The sequence below is a fragment of the Rissa tridactyla genome, chromosome 1 (genome assembly GCF_028500815.1).
Source record: "Rissa tridactyla isolate bRisTri1 chromosome 1, bRisTri1.patW.cur.20221130, whole genome shotgun sequence".
Classification (NCBI taxonomy): domain Eukaryota; kingdom Metazoa; phylum Chordata; class Aves; order Charadriiformes; family Laridae; genus Rissa; species Rissa tridactyla.
Window position 1 is genome coordinate 191923189 of NC_071466.1, and position 19800 is coordinate 191942988.

At 45.5% G+C, this 19800-nt stretch overlaps 1 protein-coding gene across 6 annotated transcripts in view; it reads left to right on the top strand.

Moving 5' to 3' along the window:
* ST7 (suppression of tumorigenicity 7) overlaps positions 1-19800 on the top strand; it is a 152173-nt gene that overhangs the window by 35937 nt on the left and 96436 nt on the right. For 2 of the 6 annotated variants that reach the window (XM_054188785.1, XM_054188784.1), the window contains exon 2: positions 13496-13611. The exons of 3 other annotated variants lie outside the window; for them this stretch is intronic. In XM_054188785.1, the coding sequence (XP_054044760.1) occupies positions 13569-13611 (43 nt within the window). In that variant the 5' untranslated portion in view covers positions 13496-13568. Of the gene's footprint in view, positions 1-6131; positions 6588-13495; positions 13612-19800 lie in introns of those variants that run through there. One more of the 6 variants, XM_054188786.1, reaches the window with a different exon arrangement.

The window sequence follows — 19800 nt, forward strand, 5'->3', positions numbered from 1 at the left end:
GACCCTGACACTAGGATACAAAAAAACCCAAACCAAAATATTTCAGGTATTTCCCTCAGTGTAGAAAAGACACCCTTTTTTCCTTCTTCTAATATTTTATTCTTTTAAAAATGCATTTAAATAGGTGGTCATTTAAATGTGTTTAGTTTAACCACAGTGCTGATTGGTTGCTTCCTTTGTTTCTAAGTTCTCCTTGGATCGTATCAAAAGGTAGTGTGTTCTTCTGGTGCATTTTTCAGATACAGTAGCGGCCCCGTTTCATCACACAATTGCACGCATTTGGGACAAAAAATGGTCTCAGAATTTAACAAAGCAATCACACATGCTCTGTTGAGCCGTGGGGCTTGATGTTACTGAAAAAGTAACACATTTAATTTGGATTTGATATGTCATTTGCACGCAGTGAGTAGATTGTCACACTGTGTTGGTAACTGTCTTAGATATTTGTGGATAAACAATTTTATGTTTAAAATTAAACAAACCAAACTGAAAACCAAACCAACAAAACGGAAATAAAAAAGAGGCAAATCATCATCCTAATTAGCCTGGAGAAGAGAATGCTCTGGAGAGACCTTATAGCAGCCTTCCAGTACGTGAAGGGGGCCTACAAGAAAGCTGGGAAGGGTCTGTTTGCAAGGGCAAGTAGCGATAGGAGGAGGGGCAATGCTTTTAAACTAGAGCAGGGTAGGTTTAGATCAGACATTAGGAAGAAGTTCTTTACACTGAGGGTGGTGAGGCACTGGAACAGGTTGCGCAGAGAGGTGGTGGAGGCCCCATCCCTGGAGACATTCAAGGCCAGGCTTGATGAGGCTCTGAGCAACCTGATCTAGTTGAAGATGTCCCTGCTTACTGCAGGCGGATTGGACTAGATGACCTACAAAGGTCCCTTCCAACCCAACACGTTGTGATTCTAATATTTTGTCAGTACTATACAGAGGTTGAGCTGTACTCTGCCGCATATAGTATTGCCTTATTTTCCAGACTCACGTTGAATGTTGGAAGGGAAGGGGTTGTTGAAAATGGAAGATTTATTCTGTATCATCTGTTGTAGGGAACTGGGAATAACTTTCTGTCCTGTTGCTCCCTGTTACTAGGCCCCAGGTAGTCAAGTAGAGTCCAGGGGCTACTACCAGAGGAGAAGCAGACACCGTATAGCTTAGTATCTCAATGCTCTGTTGCCTGCAGAAGTTCCTGGTTCCTATGAGAAGACAGGAGCCCTAGATTGGGGGTTTGTTCAAGATCATGAGGCTAATGAGGCGCAAACACCCAGCCCTCTGAAGAGAGCTGGACACCTGCCTGGGATCCACAATCTCAGCCTTACCCTAGAATTAAGTGCTTAAGCTGGGCTAATCCTTTCTTATTTTCTTTCTTGTATGCAATATTCTTGACATAGACGTTTCTGTGTGTAATACTCTACCATTTTATAACTGCGGGAGCTTCATGCCCATTAGATGTGTCCCAGAACGGTGTCCTGGGAGAAGCAGAACGCACAGAACTTCCTCTGTTAATTGCTGAGCATCTCCTCAGAGCTGCCTCTCGCTGCCCGTGGCGAATGACTTGCAGTAATCAACTACAGAGCAGTGCTGAAGCTAAGATTTTTCTTAAAATTTGAAGCTGAAAGACATTGCAGTAACGTAGTGACGCATTCCTGTGCAACGGGCTCTAGGTGACCCTGCTCTGGCAGGGGGGTTGGGCTAGATGATCTCCAGAGGTCCCTTCCAACCCCTATTATTCTGTGTGATTGTATCTCTTTTTTAAAAAGCAATCTGTCTTTTGACCTTCATCTCTCAGATGAGGACCAACACAGACATAAAAATATTTTTGGGTGGCAAAATTAAGTACTTGTTCTTCAGTCTTTCTTGTCATTTGCATATGTGTGTGCATGCGTGTGTTTACTCAAAAAGCTTAGTTGTTCTAGGCATTAATTGGCTAAAGATGCTGCAAAAAAAGAATTTTTACATGAAATGAGGTTGCATGAATGCAATGTGGACTACACAGAAATATTTGAAAAATCAGTACAAGAGCAAATAATAATAAAAAGAAAAAAAACATTCCTGCAATCAGTAAATCAGTCCAGTCTAAGATACTCTTTGTGCGTTGAACAGGGCCAAGACCTTGACTTTTTTTGTGACGGCAGACTCCTTCCTTTCTGTGCCAGTGCAGTAAGGGAACAGTGAGCTGCAAAGGGGGAATGCGGGTGGAAAACCTTGAACAAAAGGTGGTAGGAGCAGGATATTTTCCACTGCTCCGGCTAGCCAGTCCCCTTGCCTCTGTGTCTGGGCTGCCTGGCATGGTCCTGGCTTTGCCGCCTGCCTGGCATTCTGGGCTGCTCTTCTCCCCACCTTCTCTAGAGCCTGAAAAAACACCTTTTTCTTGGTGTCATGTTGATTAATAATTTGTGTGGCAGCTGTTGGCAGAGCCAACAAAAACTACAGAAGCTGCAGGTTGTCACGGTGTGGGTGACTGGGGGTCTCACTGGGTTTTTGGGAGGGAGCTAACTTTCCTAGAGGCAAAATAAATTCCTTTTGGGGGCTACTGAATAGTGTGGATTAACTACACAGTCGCTCGAAGTTTCCAGTAGCACCTTAAATGCATGAAAATTTTTAATGCCTTAAAAAACTTTCAGTGACCTTACAGAACAGGGAACTTGGAACGTAACGTTTAACTGACTTTAATAAAAATCCTTAGCCATCTTTGAGGACGGTGAAGATTGTCCTCTACTTTCCCTGTAGAGGGGACCTGTTCCCTTTTTGCAGGGGGAGGCTTGTGAGACCTCCTCTGTTGAGGGGAGCTGCCAGGGCAGTAGGGCAGGAGAACCTCACAGACGGGATGGATTCGTTTCCCATTCCCGGAGTTGTGGAAAATGAGGTTAAGCTGAAAATGAAATCTTTCTCTAGTGACAAGAGAGAATGAAGATTTCTAGTTTAGTGGATCAGCATATGGCATGTGTACAAATCTACCTCTGTTGGTAGTTCACAATTTCCTGCTTGTGCTGTTTTTCTTCAAAGAAATTACTCAAAAGCAAAAATTTACATCTGTATAAAAATTTAACCTTTCATTATCTGGATGCTTTATTAAAACTCAAACTATGCTTTAGGCTTTAGACACACATGTCCTTACAAAACTAACTAAAATACATGTATTACTTTTCTGTGGTAAAAAATTCAGGAATAGAGAATATCTGCTCAAGGTTGGCAATGGTTGAGGAGCACATCCCTTTCTCTGGAAAATATGCGTGTATAGCAGGGAGCTTTGAATAACAAATATATTTGCTGCTTTAAATATTTCATACTGGTTTGTGGAGAAATGTATGGAAGTTACATTGTAAATGAATCTAGCGTTTGAACAAGATCTTGTGCCCATTGTAAGCAAATCACAGCAACACTAATGTTTGCAGGAGATTTCATTTGATGTTCTCTGTACACTAATTCACATTATCTTCACCACTGTATAAGAGAGAGAAACTTTCTCATAGGAAGAGATTATATTTGTTGACCTTTCTTTGCAGAATAAACCAACAGCAAAACTAAGGGTAGGAAACAGAAATTTGTAATTCTGCTAGCCAGCTGGCCTAACTGTAAGGTTACGGTCTTACAAAAGCAGTAGATAAGAAACAGATCTTAACACTTTCTCTACGTCGTTTTATGAAGTGGTTTAGGTAGACTTGAAAGAATTTCGGAGAAAGTCTTTCAGTGGCCTGTCAAGAGTCACCTTCCCCACCAGGCAAAGCACTGACCTGGCAAGCCTAATGCTAATGAAATACATTATTACGAAATCCTTCCACAGATACTGCATGGGTTGTTTAAGCTTTTTGACTGCGTATGTGCGTCAGTGTAATCAGAACTTGGCAGAGGGCCTGGGCTCTGTGACACCTTCAGGGATGTCATTGGAAAGCCCTGAGGTTTTGCATCTTCCCTGGAAACAGTGCTGTGGGAAGTTCAGATCTGCTCATCAGAGCAAAACTTATTGTTCAGCCATTGCACATGAACAGGAGGGGTTTTGTTCCAGAGGTTTGTGTTTAAAGGTGCTGGGAGACTTACCGGTACATAATAGACACGTTTCCTTTGTGAACTTGCCTCAATCACTGGAAAGCCAAGCTCTGCTTTGCTCCCCGCAGCTTCTTGTCAAGCTGTTACGGCTGAAGGAGGTGTTACTGGCTTCTAAATAATCAAAATAACTAGTTCAGTTCTGGAAACAGCAAAACTACGGTCCTTGTCAGAGGGTTTGTGCCACTGTCATTATAGCATTATGGCCAAAAGCAATTTGGATGTGTCTTCCTGGTGCTGAGCATCCACGCACATGACTGCAAATACTCGTTATGTTTGAACAGCCAGGCCATTAATTCAGGTGCCTAAGTATAGGCTTGAGGACAGCTGGTTACTCGTTGCCTAAGGGTTGGTTTGAGTCACCACGCACCCGTGTCCTGCCTGCCAATGGAGAGAATAAAAGTCGCCTGTTAAGAGAGTGTGTTGTGAGATGTCTCACCCCAGGGTATGGCCTCTCCCGTGGCTTTCTTCCAGAGATGAAATACAGTTAAATGCTCCCAAAAGCCTGCTGGTCCTAAGTATTCTCATGGCGTGTCCAGAACACAAAGAGACTGTTCAGCCCGTGGGGTGGAAAGCGGGGAAACAGCTGAAGAGCGGTTTGTGCCAACAGAGGTTACCGGGAGAGGACTCGGTGTGCCTTGCAGGTGTCCCCCACCCTCTGCGCCAAGATGGGGAGGACAAGGGGGTCGGGCTCTATGCAGCCTCTTGATCTCTTTCCTTCCTCGCTGCACCTGTGGGCCAGGGTAGTTGAGGGTCCATAGGGATGTTGGTGGGCACGCACATTGTATGAGCTTGGGACCGCGTTCCCCCTCCCCAGGGACTGGGGTGGCATTGGATGGCCGTGGCTCCCACTCGTATGGTGCTTTCCTGTCCGCTCTTAGGGCAGCGGTGGCCCCAGCCAACACCTGCCTGGTTCCCTAATGATTTAAGGAGGTTGGGATACTTTGGTGGCAGGTCCTGCCAGCCTCCAGCGCTACTTGTTTTTCCAGCTTGCTGCTGGAGGTGGCATTGCCTGTTCTGCGAAGAGCGCAAACCCCCTTAGTACACAAGCAGCAGGAGCGTTTGGGAACGGTTAACCCACAAAAGCTCAGAAATGGGTGTGTGTGTGTTGTTTTTTTTAAAATGCTTCGCTTAATGGACTTGCATCTCTCTCCTTTCTCCTCATCCACCTGCAGTGCTTTTCAGTCTTTGCCGTCCTTGGAGCTACATATACGTGTTCAGTGAGACTGATCAAAAACGTCCTCGGTTTTGCCCCCTCCAGACAGCCATTCCATTGGGGATGGCCCCCAGTGCCTGATAGCTTCATACCATCAGCTTACTGCTTGGCTGCTCTCGCCAGCAGAAGCCAGGCAAATTCCTTTTGTCTGCGAGAGGATCGGAAGGAGCCAGCTCAGGGCTTTGTTTCTACATTTGAATATTTTTAAATTACCGAGCGTCAGAAAAAAATAAGCTCAATGCACTCAAAAATGCACTAAGAAACACTAGATCGAGATGGTTTAGAAGAATAAAGAAGAAATAAGGGAAATATTTCTTTGGTTGCTAGGATGCCTTTTTATCGCTGAGATCAGTGTGGTTTGGGGTTTTTCTTTTTATTCGAATGTGTGACTTATTTATTATGGTGAGAGCATTGCTACAGTGTATTCTGACAACAGATTTAAGTAAATGAGACAGTTGGCTAGCACTTCAATGTGAAAATTAGTTCTGAAGTGTAGATTGGCCCACGATTTTAATTTGTCTTTGAAGAAAAAAATAATGAAGAGAGTTAGTGATAGAAATCCATGGTTATTCTTGATTGAAAATGCTGTAAGGGCCATTTACTAGGACAATTTCCCCGACATTTATTCTGTTTGCGCAGAAACACTTTGCGTCTCGTGCAGCTGAGGAGCAGAGCATGAATTCAAGGCAGCTATTTCCCTGCTGGCGGTAACCAGCCCTGGCTGGAGGTTTTGTCATTTACGGAGGGAAATACATGTCTGGTTCTTTGTCTTCTGCTTTTTTTTTTTTTTTTTTTTTTTTTTTTTTTGTACGTGTGTGTGTGTGACAAAGGCATTCCCATTCGGATGGTTGTGCTGGGTCCGAGCCCCCTCCGAGCCCCTGGGTTAGCGGCAGTCGGTCTTTGCAGTGTCCTGACGTCATCCCGTGTGTGCATAAGCCCCGCTATTGTCTTAGGGAGGGAGAGCTGGGGCTGCCGATTGCAGTATCTGCTGGCTGCTACCTATTTCTGCCCGCCGCTGTCACGGGGAGGACGCCGGCCTGCCCTTATCTCTTGGATTTAAAACACAAGCTCCCGCCGTTTTACTTCCTGAAGAAGGAGCTTTGCTGCGGCCACAAGGAGAAGCTGTTCTGGGGTGCGGAGCAGAGGAGGGGAGAGGAGAATCTGGCAGCTTGGATAGCCCGGTCTGCATTGTCTGGCTTCATGACCCCTGCTGCGTAGCCGTCTCATCCCTGCTCTCCTACACTCCCTCTGCCTTCCACTCTTTCTTCTTTCCTTTTTAAAATAGCGGCATCTGGGGCCAGCCATGTTTGGCACTGAATCTTCATGTAAGTAAACGCATCCCACTTACATCCTTTTTTATTTTCTGTTGAGCTTTATTGGCTTGCTTTATCCTCGCCGTTACCCACCGCGCTGGTGTTCCCTCTGCTGTAGGTCGTTGGCTAAAAGCTGCGGTTCTTTGCCTGGGTACGAAAGATGCCGGAGGGGAATCATCTGCCTCCTGACTGTGGGTGCATCCTCGGCACCGGCAGCGTAGGGCTGTCAGCGCTGCCGAATTCAGGCCACTGGACGGTGGGGGGAAAAAGGCAGTTGTGCTTGAATGTTTTAATTGATAAGATCGCATCTGTCAATGGTGGGGAGCTGCAAACGCTCTAATGAATGCGGTGCTGGGATGATATGTTTGGGGACTGGGGATGCTGCAGCATTAGATGGGCGAGAGCTGGGGGGAGAGCGATTTAATCGGCAGGAAAAGACTGTCTGTCTCATTTGCTTCGTTTTTGTTTCTGGGAAAAAGGAGGCTTGCGTGGGATCCCTCATGTAACTGGAGAATCCAAAATTAAATTAGGTGGAATTCTAAATATGAGGTGAAAAATGCAAAATAATAGGATCATTTATTTGCCTCTTCCTAATCTGTGTGCTGAAAAATCTTAACTGAGGCGGTCTGCTCTATAATAGCAGCGCAGACGCATGTCATTGAGAGCAGGCAGCTTTTGCTTCAACGGGAACAGCAATTACCTACCTGGCAAATCTGACCGCGAAGGAAGGCTGGGGGTTTATGTATAAATAATGTTGCTGGTGACAGCGTGGCCGAGTGGAGGCCAGTCTGATCCAGTGACTGTCGGGTGACTGAAAAATAGAAAACAGTCGGTTTACACTGTATTTTGTGCACAAATAACGGTGCACGTTGAAAACATGTCTCATTTGAATAGGAAGCAGTGGTGCTTCATATTTTTTAGAGCGCTAGAATGTGGTGTAATGTCTCCATGCCGTTCAGCTGGGACCGTCTTCATGAGAAGTGGTACGAGCATCGGAGTACCTCATAATCCCATCCTCCTGGCTGTCAAAGTCCCAGTGCCCCCGAAGGGTTAATCGGTCCTGTTGCTCTGGCAGCTCCCCACCTCCTCTGCCACAACGCCTGGTCAAGGTCAGGCAGTGTAAAAACAAAATGTGCCTTTAGATTTTTTTTGTATTTTTTTTTTCCTTTGGGCACCCATTTTTCATGGATGGTTGTAAACATGTTTGCAGCTCTGGGTCAGTGGAGCGTGAGCAGCGACGCCAAATGTTGGAGCCGCATCTGTTTATACCCTGGCAGCTCTGTGAGCCCCAGCCCGTGCATCGATGGGGTCCTGCCTCTGCGAAACACTTATCGACATCCTTTGAGATAAAATCAGCAGCGTACCTGCCCTCTTGCAGAAAGCCCGTACTGCATACTGGGAAAGTCAAATTATTCAGCCGTGTTCATTTTTGTGGTCCCCCCTTGTTTTATGAGGTGCATTAATAAGCGGCTCGCTTGCCACATCGGGCTTTTGGCTACTGTCGCTGGGTTGCACCACCAGCAGCTGTGGCTGCTTTTGTTTCCATGGTTCCCACAATTTAGAAAAGAGCAACGGGAGCGTCTGTAACAGCTACTACCTGTTTCCCAGAAGGGTCTGGCGGCATTATTTACCTTTAAAAAAGGGGTTAAATGCAACATGGCTACTTGGCATCGATGGAAGCAGAGGCTGTGGCCAGTTCCTGGCCTGCACTGCCTGGCCAGGTGAAGGCGAAGGCAGTGTGATGGCCTCGCCTTTGTTCAGTCCCGCTCCCCTGTGCCCCTGCTCAGGCCTGGACCTCGTCCCCAAGGCGCCACCTGGGACACCGGAGCTCCTCTTTGGGTTGGACAGGCCATCCTGCTGCCGCCGGGAGCTGGCACACGGGAGGGCAGCGGGGTCATGGGCGATGCCCCTGCCCACACTGCTGCTGGAGGAACGGCGGGTTTGGCTTTCAAAGAAGGAAAATTGTCTCAAAATTTATTTAATTAAAACGCAGATGCACCTAGGCATTTTTGGTCTTCCCTCTCTTCCTGTCTTCTTCGTATTTCCAGGCTGTCAAATGACAACAGTGCGACAAATTATTAATATTTCTGTCTGGCTAGAACATAAAACAAATAAAATAAAATAAATTACTAAGATTCAGCATCATCTGGTCCTTGAAAACATGACAAAAGCCATTGCTGCTGCTCTCCAAAAAGCATGAAATGAGCAGATTACATTTTTGTTTAATCCTGCTGTTTACACTCAGTATTAAGGCTTTTTTTTCCTCTGATTAAAAAACCCAGAAAAACAGTCAGAAGCCAGAAATCCTGGTTTAGAACCTTTATTCTGTCACTCGATATCAAAATACTTTAAATGTCAAATCAACCCTCGGTCAGCAGTCCTGGCTTTTCTTTCTGCTTTTAACAGCAGTCAGAAGGGCAATAAAAGGTAGTCCAAGGGCCATTGTGGAAACACAGGCATCCGCTTATCGCCTCCTGGATGCAGGGAAAGACAAACAGCAGGCGACGGCAGCCTGTGGAGGGGGATGAGGCGGCAGGCGATGCACAAACAGCTGGTAACGCTCCGGTGCCTGAGGAGTGAGGAAGGAGCCTGCAAAGCCAAGACCCCGTGAGGTGTGGGTGGGAAGGGCTGCGCCATGGCAGGGGGGTTGCCGTACGGTCATGCTCAGTGTTTTCCATCAGTCACCTGCCCTCTTTGTAATCCCCACGGGAAACTGATGCGTCGGAGACCCTCCGTCTTTGGAGACCCTTCATCTTTGGAGACCTTTCATCTTTGTTGTCTCTTCACCTTTGGTGCTTTTGTGGTGACCCCCGTGCAGCCACAGCGCCGGGGTGGTGTCGGGGGGCTGTACGCATGGGGGGGCAGCTCACCATCCCGCCCCACCTCTCCGCCTGACCTGACAGATTTATCTGCTGGACGTAATTGTTTCACATTCTGTAGCAAGTAAATAATACTCGGTTTGATAAAGCATTGTGTTGAGAATGAGGTCTTTTTGAAGGTGAAATGATGTTGCAGTGCTCCACCGAAGCAGGGAAGTAGTGGAGCTCTGAAGAAGTGATGAGCTGGTCCCCACAAGAAGGACATCCTTGGTTCAGGGAGAAGAGACAACCCCAAGCCTGGGGGAAATATCCAGCAAACATCCCTTGTCTAACTCAGAATACCGGCAGTTGCAGCCCTATAGGAGAGACAATACAGGCACAAATTAAATAGAAATGTGAGAGCAGCCACAGTCGGTGGGGTCACCAATGCTGGGGGAGGTCAGGGCAACCCGGCTCCACCAAATCTGTCTGTGTAATGGGGAGAAATGGGGCAGAATGTGGTTCAGAGCCTGTAAAGCGAGCAAAGAGGCGCTCAAGGAGCCATTTCGTGCGTGTCTGAGAACGTGCACCGTGTGTGCTTCAGATACCCCAGACAGAGTAACTCAGTAGGAAGGTGCGAGAAGGGCATCGCACACACAGGCGTACGCCACTCGCCCCAACACTGCTGAAAGGATCCAGATGTGTGCTCTGAAAGTCTGAGGTGATGTCCTGAGTACTGCTGCGTTTGTTCATGCCAGGATATTTTGACCTAGCAGCAGCACTGAACTGTGAGGGTTAGACGGCAGGGTGTCTGGGAGGTGCTCTTCCAGCCTGGGCTGTTCAGGGAGATGCTCACAGTGGTGCCTGTCTGGTAGACCAACAGCTGCACTCTGGAAAGCAGAGCGGCTCTGGCCCAAAGGAGAGGTGACCAAAGGGCAGGGGAAATGCAAACCCAAAGGGCAAGTGGAGCTTTCCTCCATCGCGAGGCTGATGCTGGAAGGCTGCTCTCCACGGGGAGGCTGGGCAATGCTGTGCAGAAGGGGAAACCTTGCCCACTGTGCCTGCCAGAGAAAGCTGCTGTGCTTATCCCAGACTCACTGTACTGTCTTCTGCTCTGTCTGTTCAGAAAGTGCTTTTGTTCCTGGGCAGTGTTTTTTCCCAAATTCTCTTCCAGCCAGAATGCAATAAATGGGAAAGGTTCCACCAAGATAATTGATTTTACGGCATCAGGAAAGTAGTCTTATAAACCCCTGGAAAACAGCAGCAGCCAACAGTGGAGAAACAGGAGATCTTAGCATCAGGTAGTAAGAGCAAGGACGATCCGATCTGCACATCCTGGGCCGTTGTGCCTGCCTTCCCCTTTCCCCAGCACTCCCAACATGGGTGCTCACCCCAACCTGTGGGAGACCCAGCCAAAACCTGACCACCTCTGCAGGCAGCCAGTCTTGAGCGTGTTGGCTCCCCAGGCTGGTTCGTGGGGTGATTAAATGAGCAGCAGCATGAGGGAGGGTGGGACACAGCTGTTGAAACTCTGGTGGGACGGCAGCCCTGGTGAGAGTGGGCTCCACTGAACCAGCTGATGACCAAAATCCTCCTTTTTTGTACATAAATAGCCCGCTGTCATCCTGAATTGCCAAGACCAGTAATAACAGTTAGTACAGGTACCTGGCATCAGATGACAGCCACGATTTCACAATGATGTTACACTGGTTTCTCAGGCAACTGTACGTCAAAGAGAGGTTACGGGAACGTACCAGAAGCTGTAACTTTAAACCAATATATTTGGCTGCTGAGGTTCCCACTGTTCCCCACAGAGTCAGGGTTGTTGAACAAGTTGCAGAACCAGATCAAAGACAGGCTTGGCTACAGCAGCGTCAAATGCTGGCGTAAACCTGGGTTATGAAAGGCATTGAGATTGCAGGAGCTGTAATAAACTCGACAAATTCTGCAGTGAAACTTCAAGATATTTGGAGGGAAGCAGACTTCGAGGATTTACTGAGGGCTATTGTTGTTATTTTTAAAATAAATGTATTTTTTAAAAATACAAACGTGAGATAAGGGAGGGTTGTGCAGGTTCTGTAAACTCCTTTGGCTGTATTTGTTAGATGCCTGAGGTGATGTCTCCAAGGGCTTCACTGCACACTTGCTCAGGAGGACGGGGCGTGAAGCTCTGCCTTCCTTCTCAGACAGCACCAATGGTGGCTTGAATTTGCTGTGTTGAGCTGTTCACAAGCAGGCAGCTGTTGGGAATGTTTAAGTGCACCTTGCCCTTTCTTCCTCCAGAAACAAAAAGTGAACGGAGACATCTTGCAGGCTAGATCTGACTCACGCATTGGACAGTCTTAGACGATTTGGCCCTCGCAGCCCTGAATCGCCTTTCCCGTCTCATTGGTTTAGAGGTTGCAAGGATCTGATGTAAAGTTACTGAGTACAGTGCTGGTCTCCAGTGTAGCTGTGTCCACACACAAGCTTCTGGAACGGGGAAGAAACCTCATGGTGTGGGCAGTGGGTAAGGTGACTTTTTTTTCAGATTGTCGAATTGGTTGTTGGTCCTTGCCATAGCTAAAAGCATTAGCTATAATTAGTCTGTGTTTGGACAAAATGGCAAAAGAACTTTCAGATTTCAGACAAAAATCATAGAATAATTTAGGTTGAAGGGACCAGCCCCTCCCTCAGAGCAGGACCGACCTCCAAATTAGCACCAGTGAAAGATACCATCTCAATCCTTCTGCATGTCTGCAAAATGGTATGAGATGAAAACAAGCTTCAACTTTGACCAGTTTAATTTACAGGACCAGAAATAGGGATAAATCTTTATGCCCAAGGATGACTGAAAGATTATTAGAGTCCCTTTGGGCTGCGTGACCCAGATAGGACGTGCAGTGAGGACTGCGTCATAGTATTTGAGCTGGGGTAGAAGCAGTAGAGTTTCGTGAAATTCGGGGGTAATTACTGGGTACGCCCAGCAAAAGACTAAATTGCAGAAGAGCCTATGTTGACTCTTTTTCGCTTAGCTACAATACCCTGCTTGAGTCCTGAAACACCAGGAAAAGGTCTGTAAAGGGCTACGAAAAGAGCTTGTGGGATTCAGGGAGACAGAGTATTCCAGGTTTCAAGATTAATGGATACCTTTCCTGTTTGCCGAAAATACTAATGTATGGAAATGCTATCGTCACTGTTTAGACCCTTTCATATGAAGGTCCCTATCCATAATTAGAGATTACAGAATCTTAGCAATGCCATTCTGTTCCCTATTGTAAAGGATAGGATGCTGAAGCTCTATGATGAGGAAATAAGCTGTACAACTATTGGGAAAAACACTTGCTGTCCAGAATGTGGTGTAGCTCAGTGGAAAACTGGCTGGCTTTGCTATGTTTGATCAAGGTGAAGCTTATGCTGAGAGATCAACTTAAGATGCTCAGAAACTGGGAGTGCAAGTGAACCCATATTCTGCCTAGACCAAGAAATGTGCCATTGCTTCCCAGCATTAGATGGAAAGTGTTTTAGGAGTTCCTAGGGCTCTCTATGGATTTCATTTGGAAATGGCATCTTGAGCCATATCAAGTGTTTTCATCAGTACATGGGAAGTAGAAGAGAAATTCTTGTGGGACTACAAGGCAGCAATACGAAATTGAAGTCTGATGTATTTGTCCTCTTTTGAGAAATCCAGCAGCTGTGAAGATCTGTCCTCAGTGCAGTGAAATGAAGGATGCTGAGGTGACCCTCAAGGCACGCTAGATAGTCTCAGTCGAAAGCAGGAGCCTAAGGTGAAAACGCTACAAAGTTGGTGAGCTTTTCAGAGAAAGTATATAGCTATAGTGGGGACTTCCGACATCTGTATAGCCCTTACATAGCTTTTGTAAAGGTTTGACTGAACAGGGAAGAAGGATGAGAAAGTGGTGGGAATGAGCTCTGGAAGAATGTGTCTTGTGCTCAAAAGGTCTGTAGCCTAAGAAGCCATGAGGAGGTTTTGAAGATGCCAAAGGAAAGATTATCCATCTCCCTTGGCCTCTCATGTTTAACATGCCACTCATTAGCCCGGTGATTTTGCAATCTACAGAGATGATATGATTTCATATATGTCATCACCCCAGCAAATGCTGACTTACCTTTTACTGCTAGGAATGAGTCTTGGAAAGCTGCTGTGAATCTGGATTTCCTGCTGTACTCGCCTGTGTGTGGAAGTACCCGTCTTATGGTGCAACAGGGAGTTTTAAGAGGATATGGTCTTGACATTGGTGAGTTGTGGTTGTGCAGCAAAAGGATAATGTACTCAATTACATATCTTAAAAGTTCCTGGATGGGATTAGAAAAAGGAGATCACATATTTTTCACTTTATGTGTTAGCTGAATTTTTTAAAAATAGTAAGGGATCATATGATGAGGACGGTACTAGAAAGCAAATTCTGAGGGGAAGGGCATATATTACAGCTCCATGGAGCTCAGAAAATGGCAGCTGACTCCACTTGTAAGATCTCTGCTACAAGAAAAGGAAAAACTGCTATAAGAAGATAGCACCCCAAGCAGAACCTGAACTGCATAAATCACTGGCTTACCGATACTTAACGTGAGTCACACCTCTGAACTGACTTAGCACAAGGAAAATACTGCTGGTCACAAATATAAAAAAAAACCCAAACCCACAACAGCATCGTAATTAGCAATACCGAAAGATGCTAAAAAGGTATATTTAACATTCAGGAAAAGTGCAGAATGTGGAAAATATTAGCACCACTAACCTTTTTTCCTGTCAGCTGCATTCATTACTGGTGTTAAGTGAGGTATCTAAGACTGCAGCGGTGGTAGTAAATTGTGCCACTGTATTTGCATAGAGGTAACAACCAGTCACTCAAACCATCCATCTGCTGATAAAATACTCTCAAGCTTTGATTTAGATTATCAAAAAGAATACACTAGATCAGAAATGTCAAATTAGCTGGTAAAGAAATGTGTCGAGTTGTGTGTGAAGATCCCATAAGGTGCTTTGTCATCCAAAAGGACGCGAGCCCAAAGGGTGCAAGTAAAAAACCCTGGAAATTCTATAGGCAGTGAGTGGAGGCAAAGGTCTGCTAGAGGCTTAACTGAGCCGGGGAGAGTGTTCCTGTAACTCAGCAATGTACATCAGCCTGGTTATTCTCTGTGTCCTCTGCTGCTTGCGTGGTCCACGGTGATAACTCCAGATAAGCAGTTGTTATTATTATGTACAGAGCGAAGAGGGCGATAATCAGGCTGCCTGTGCAGATGGATGGAGAAAAGCTCCGAATGGTGGAAAAGAGCAGCCAGATAAAAAGCAGCAAGATCTGAGCTGTAAGTGCTGTGTTCCTTCAAGAAACCACCCAAGTGTGAGAGGCCTCACGCAGGTTGTATGGGAGGACGCGGTGTCTTTTGTCACAGGACAAGGAGAAGCTCTGTGGCAGTACAAGCGGGAGCAGATTATGGCCGCTAGTGATGTCTTTCTGAGGCTTCCGCTGGAATGTTACGATAGCACGAGGAGATGGCACTGGGATGACGGATTTCTCAAGTGTATTAAATAAGACATAGTATATCTTCTTCAATATCATTTACACATGCTCTAGTGGGACTGCTGGGTGTTGCCCCAGCCCATAGGGATACAACAACTATGATGACCAAGCGATTAAGTTGCCTATTCAAGATAGAGCGCTGGTGGTCTGTCACAGCAGAGAGGGAGCCCACAAAGAGTGGGCACTCAAAGACCTTCACACAGGACCTTTTCTAGAGTTGTCTTCATAGGTATAAATAGTTTTGTGACTGGGGTTCTCGCTCTGCTAGGATACACCTCCACGCTGCGGAAGGTGGCACTGCTGTGGGAATCGTGTGTCACAGCCTGCAGTGACCTGTCTGGCTGCAGAGAGACATCAGCTTGGTCGCTCTGGGGCATTGCACGTATGCTAATGACAGAGTCTCTGCGGGTCTTGGCTGCATGTCAGAGAGGAATGAAGCTGTAGACTGAAAACCAGTGCCCTGTACTGCAAGAGTTCAGTGAACTACGTACCTGGCATTTAGTCGGGTTATGTCTTGTTTGTGCGGCTGTAGTGACATTCAATTAATTCTTCCATAAAATGAAGTACATAGAAATACTCACATGGAATTACGTGAAAAAGACAAGTAGAAAAGGCCCGTGTTTGAACTTGCCATCCTCAATAGTATCCCCTTAAACACAGAGGCTTCCCTGAGGGAACAACGCAATGTGACTCTGTAATCCGGACGGTCAGGGCAGCCACCGTGGCTGTCGAGCGAGGCACTGCAGGCAGCTGCCCGCAGGCTGGCAGTAAATACGCGGCATCTGCATTTTCACTTACTTTCCTTTAGGTCACTGTTTTGTACGCACTCCAAATGTGTTTTGGTTTATATCAGGACGAAAGAGGTGTCTTTATGTCATTGAGCAATCTAACTATGGACAAAGGAGTTCAAAAACTCTCAATTTTTATTTATGCATGTAGTATATGTGTTGTTTTTTTTGTTTTGGTTTTTTTTTGTTTTACTTTGACAGCTGTTGTGAGTTAAAGTTATAACTGCCTTGTTTTTACTAGGATTGTAAAACAGACTAGTTGAGCAAAGTTAAAGCAGGTTTTTCCTAGTGAACGAAGGGCCTGAAGCTGTCTCCCCATATAGTGGAGATGCTGATGTGAAGCCGTGGTCTTACTGCTTCTCTCCAGGAACTGGGAATTCAGTACCATGGCAGCTAGTGACTCGCGTTACTGTATGCGAGAAGCCCAAAAATTTACATGCATCTGGAAACTGAAGTGTGTCATCTCCAGAAGCGATGCAGACATACTGACGGAAGAGGGTGGAGGTATATGGTGGGCAGCATGGGCAGGTCTGCATTGCAGCTGACTCATGTGCTGCCTTATGTACAGGTAAGGGAGGATTATGCTGCCAAGTTGTCTTCCAGAAACTGGAATTTCATCTCGGAAAATCAGCTGCTGGAGGTTATTGATTGCTTTGTTGTTTCTTTTTTTAATAGGCTAAAACCTGGCTGTGAGTCCTGTATTTATTTCGTAAGCTCAGTCAAGAAATACCTTTCAAAGGGAAAGATGAACAACTATTAACTCCTAAACTTGAATCCTAGTTGCTGGGCTGTGCTTCTGCTTTCTATCATCCAAACTCACAGAATTGGTCTGATTTGGAAGAAGAAAATGAGGACAGCCAGGCAAATAATAGCAAAAGTCATCAATCGATATAGTCAGAATTAAATCTTATCAAAACAAACTTCTGATCAGCAGTCTGAGACACTAAACTATAAAATAATTGGTGAATGAGATAATCATGCTATGACAAGAAGTATTTTAGAACATGTAAAAAAATCACCTTGTTTTCCAACATTTCATCTGCTTTCATTCTTTGCAAGAAGAACAGGGCGCTAGCTATGAGCAAAAGTAGAGTTAACTTCTTTTTTTCTTTATAAAGTTTTTTTTCCAGGGCCTTATGCATGAGCCCAAGGCAAAACATGGCCTTCATGGACTCAAGTTTTATCTGATTGCTTCTATGCAAGTGATTTCACACCAGCTACTGCAGGATGCTGACGTCCAAAAATAAGCCAACAGCAGCAGTTGTTGGTATGGTACAAGTCACTGCAATTGAGTTTGAGTATTGGTCATTTGCAGCTGGCCACTTTTTCTTTGGGAAGAGCATGTCAAGGTGGTTTTGAGCAATGAGAGACTTGTCCTAAATAGGTGTTGAAAACCTTTGTGCTGGGCTCTTAAGAGCTTAGGCTGATGGATGAGATCAGTCTTCGCTGTGATTACTGTTCTCAGAAATAGTGCATGATCTCTTACAGGCTTTGTCTGTATGTGTACTTAGGTTTAAATAAAAGTGTAATTATTTTTTAACAAGGTTAATTAAGCTGATACAAAAAACCCTACACAGATTCTCAATCAGGACTAGATTGAGTTAACAGGATGTAGGTTTAAGGTTAATTGAAATAAACTCTCTTAGCTGAAATAAGAATGTTCATGAACTATACTGCGTCAAAATGTGGATGCAGGTCAAAGTACTTTAAAGTAATATTTGTGTAAAAATGTCAACATAGTTTATTGGTTTTGTTTCTACTGTCTTTTGTAATACTTCTTGCAGTTTTCAGAAACTCGAAATACCTGCTTGTTTGCTGTGCGCTCAGGTTTCTTAACAGCCATGAATGACCTTTGATAAAGGGTTTGAAGTTCACATCTGCTGAAGATGAACTACAGTTTCTAAGCATAACAAATGAATAACTGTTTTCTTTGATCTTGCTGCCGTGCAGTCGGCCCTTTGGTGATGTTTCTGCAAAGCTAATGATGTATGTTTGGAGGACGCCAAGAAAGTGGATACAAGGTAGTGTTAATTGCCCTGCTCGTAGATATGGCCGTGCTTCCCTGAGATGCTTGCTTGTGGGAAGGCCTAGAGACATTTCTATTGATCCACAGTGGCAGAGCATCAACAATTTTGAGAGCACGAGGTGAGAAGGGCCTTCTTAAATTTGTGAGGGCGTTATCTGTAACAGTTCAGCACTTAAGCCATTGTCCAAGGTGGTACAAAAAATTAGTCTTTACACCAAACAGCCTACTGTTTATGTTCTGTTCTAGGTCTAAACACTAAACTTGAGCTGGTTTAAAAACTTTTGAGATTTGGGCAAAACCAGGAGTTGAGCACAAAATATACGTTGCAAGCTGTTGCAAAATCAGGTATGGGCTAGATGGCGGATCTGCGGAGACTGAAATTAGCTGAAGAAGAAGAACAGTTGGAAACCTGAAGGAGGAGGTCAGATCAACTTTATTCTTGAGCAACAAGAAAATTGAGGAGGTGTGATGAGCTAGAAGAGAGAAGGAAGCCTGCAACATGGAAGTTCCTAGAATAGTAAATTCTCAAACTGTGGGGGATTTGGAAAGCGCGAGCACTAAAATCTCATATGCAGAATAGGCAGCGGGAGCACGTATGGTTAAGAGAGGGGGGAGAATGAGAGAAGCAGTAAGAGAGACAGATGTGAACAGGTTTGATGGTGGATTGCTTAATCCTGCCCAGCCTTCCCTAATGAAGACGTACTGCCATTTCCATGAAGCAATGAAGAGACATCCTTAAGATGTAAAATGAAAATGGTGGAAAATGCTGGAAATGCTACTGAAGTGATTTTAGTCAATGAGGCTTTTTTAAAAGTTAAAATCAAGACATCAGTCTCCCTTTACTCCAATATCTAGATGAGAAAGTGGATAGTAGATAATTTGCCATACTAGATTTTATCACGTAGTCCTTGACTGCTGTGTGAGCAAGAGTTTATCCCATCCATGGAGCCAGTCCCCCTGCTCCTGCCTAGGGTGGGAAAATAGGGCAGGGACTCTAGGACTGGGGTGGCGAAGCTGCAACAACCAAGGTGATCCAGGGTTGAGGGGGTTGACACGAACCCTACTTTATTTCCAAATCTTTTCAGAGTCTGGAGTGGAGGCAGGCTCCTTTCTCCTTGCCTCACTTTCCAGTGGGTGCTTTTGTGATTTTCCCTAGGTCTGTCAATCCTGTCTCTACCCTGTTTTACTGAAAGCACCAATTAAGTAGCCGAGCATTTGCTCTTCCTTCCAGATGGTTCCCTCTTCAATACGGGAAGCAATCTGTGCTGTAACAAAACGGGCAGGAGCCCAAGCTGTAATCTTGTACGCAGATCGGTGCAGCCTGCTGTTTGAAGCTGAATTAATGGTGGGATGGGAGTTAACGTTGTAGTTAGCAGGAGAGAGCAGAACCGGGGCGGGGTGGGAGCCAGGGAGAGGAGAAACTGCCTGGTGCTGTTTTCTTTGAGCCTGGCTTGCTCCTAATCCTGCTAGCCATTCAGCCTTGATGGTAGCAATAAGCCTGAGTACCAGCTGTGCCTTCCTATGGGCTGCCGTGTTATTTTCAGCTCCTGTGAAAACGAGGCATTTCCATTTAATTTGCATCTTTTTTTCCCCCTTCGCTTTCTCTAATGAACGAGTGAGGACAGCAAATGCATTTATGCCCTCCATAGTGATGCCTTCCCTCCTTTCAGATGCACGTACTGTAAGATCCCTTTCACTCCATTGCTTGCTTTAGATCTTGCATCTTGTAGTTCAGAGAAAATAACTAAAAGTCTCTGCTTATTGATGAGATCTCCTGCAGCTTCCAGCTGCTCCGCGGGCACTTTTGTTCAGAACTCAGATTTCTGAGCGTGGGCCTATTCACCCATTCAGCATCACCAGGATGGCCCCATGGAGGTTTTCCTGCTGGATGGTTTTCCCCTTACTCTGAAAAATCTCATGTTTTCAGAATACGTATTGGGAATTTACTGGAAGACCTGCCTCAATTTTCCTCACTGTTTTTCATAACTGTAAGGCTGACAGTGGAGAAAATCACTGCACATGCCACTATTTCATTTGCTGTATGATCACTTCCAACAGTGTTTCAGGTTTTCCCAGGAACCCTGAGGTCTT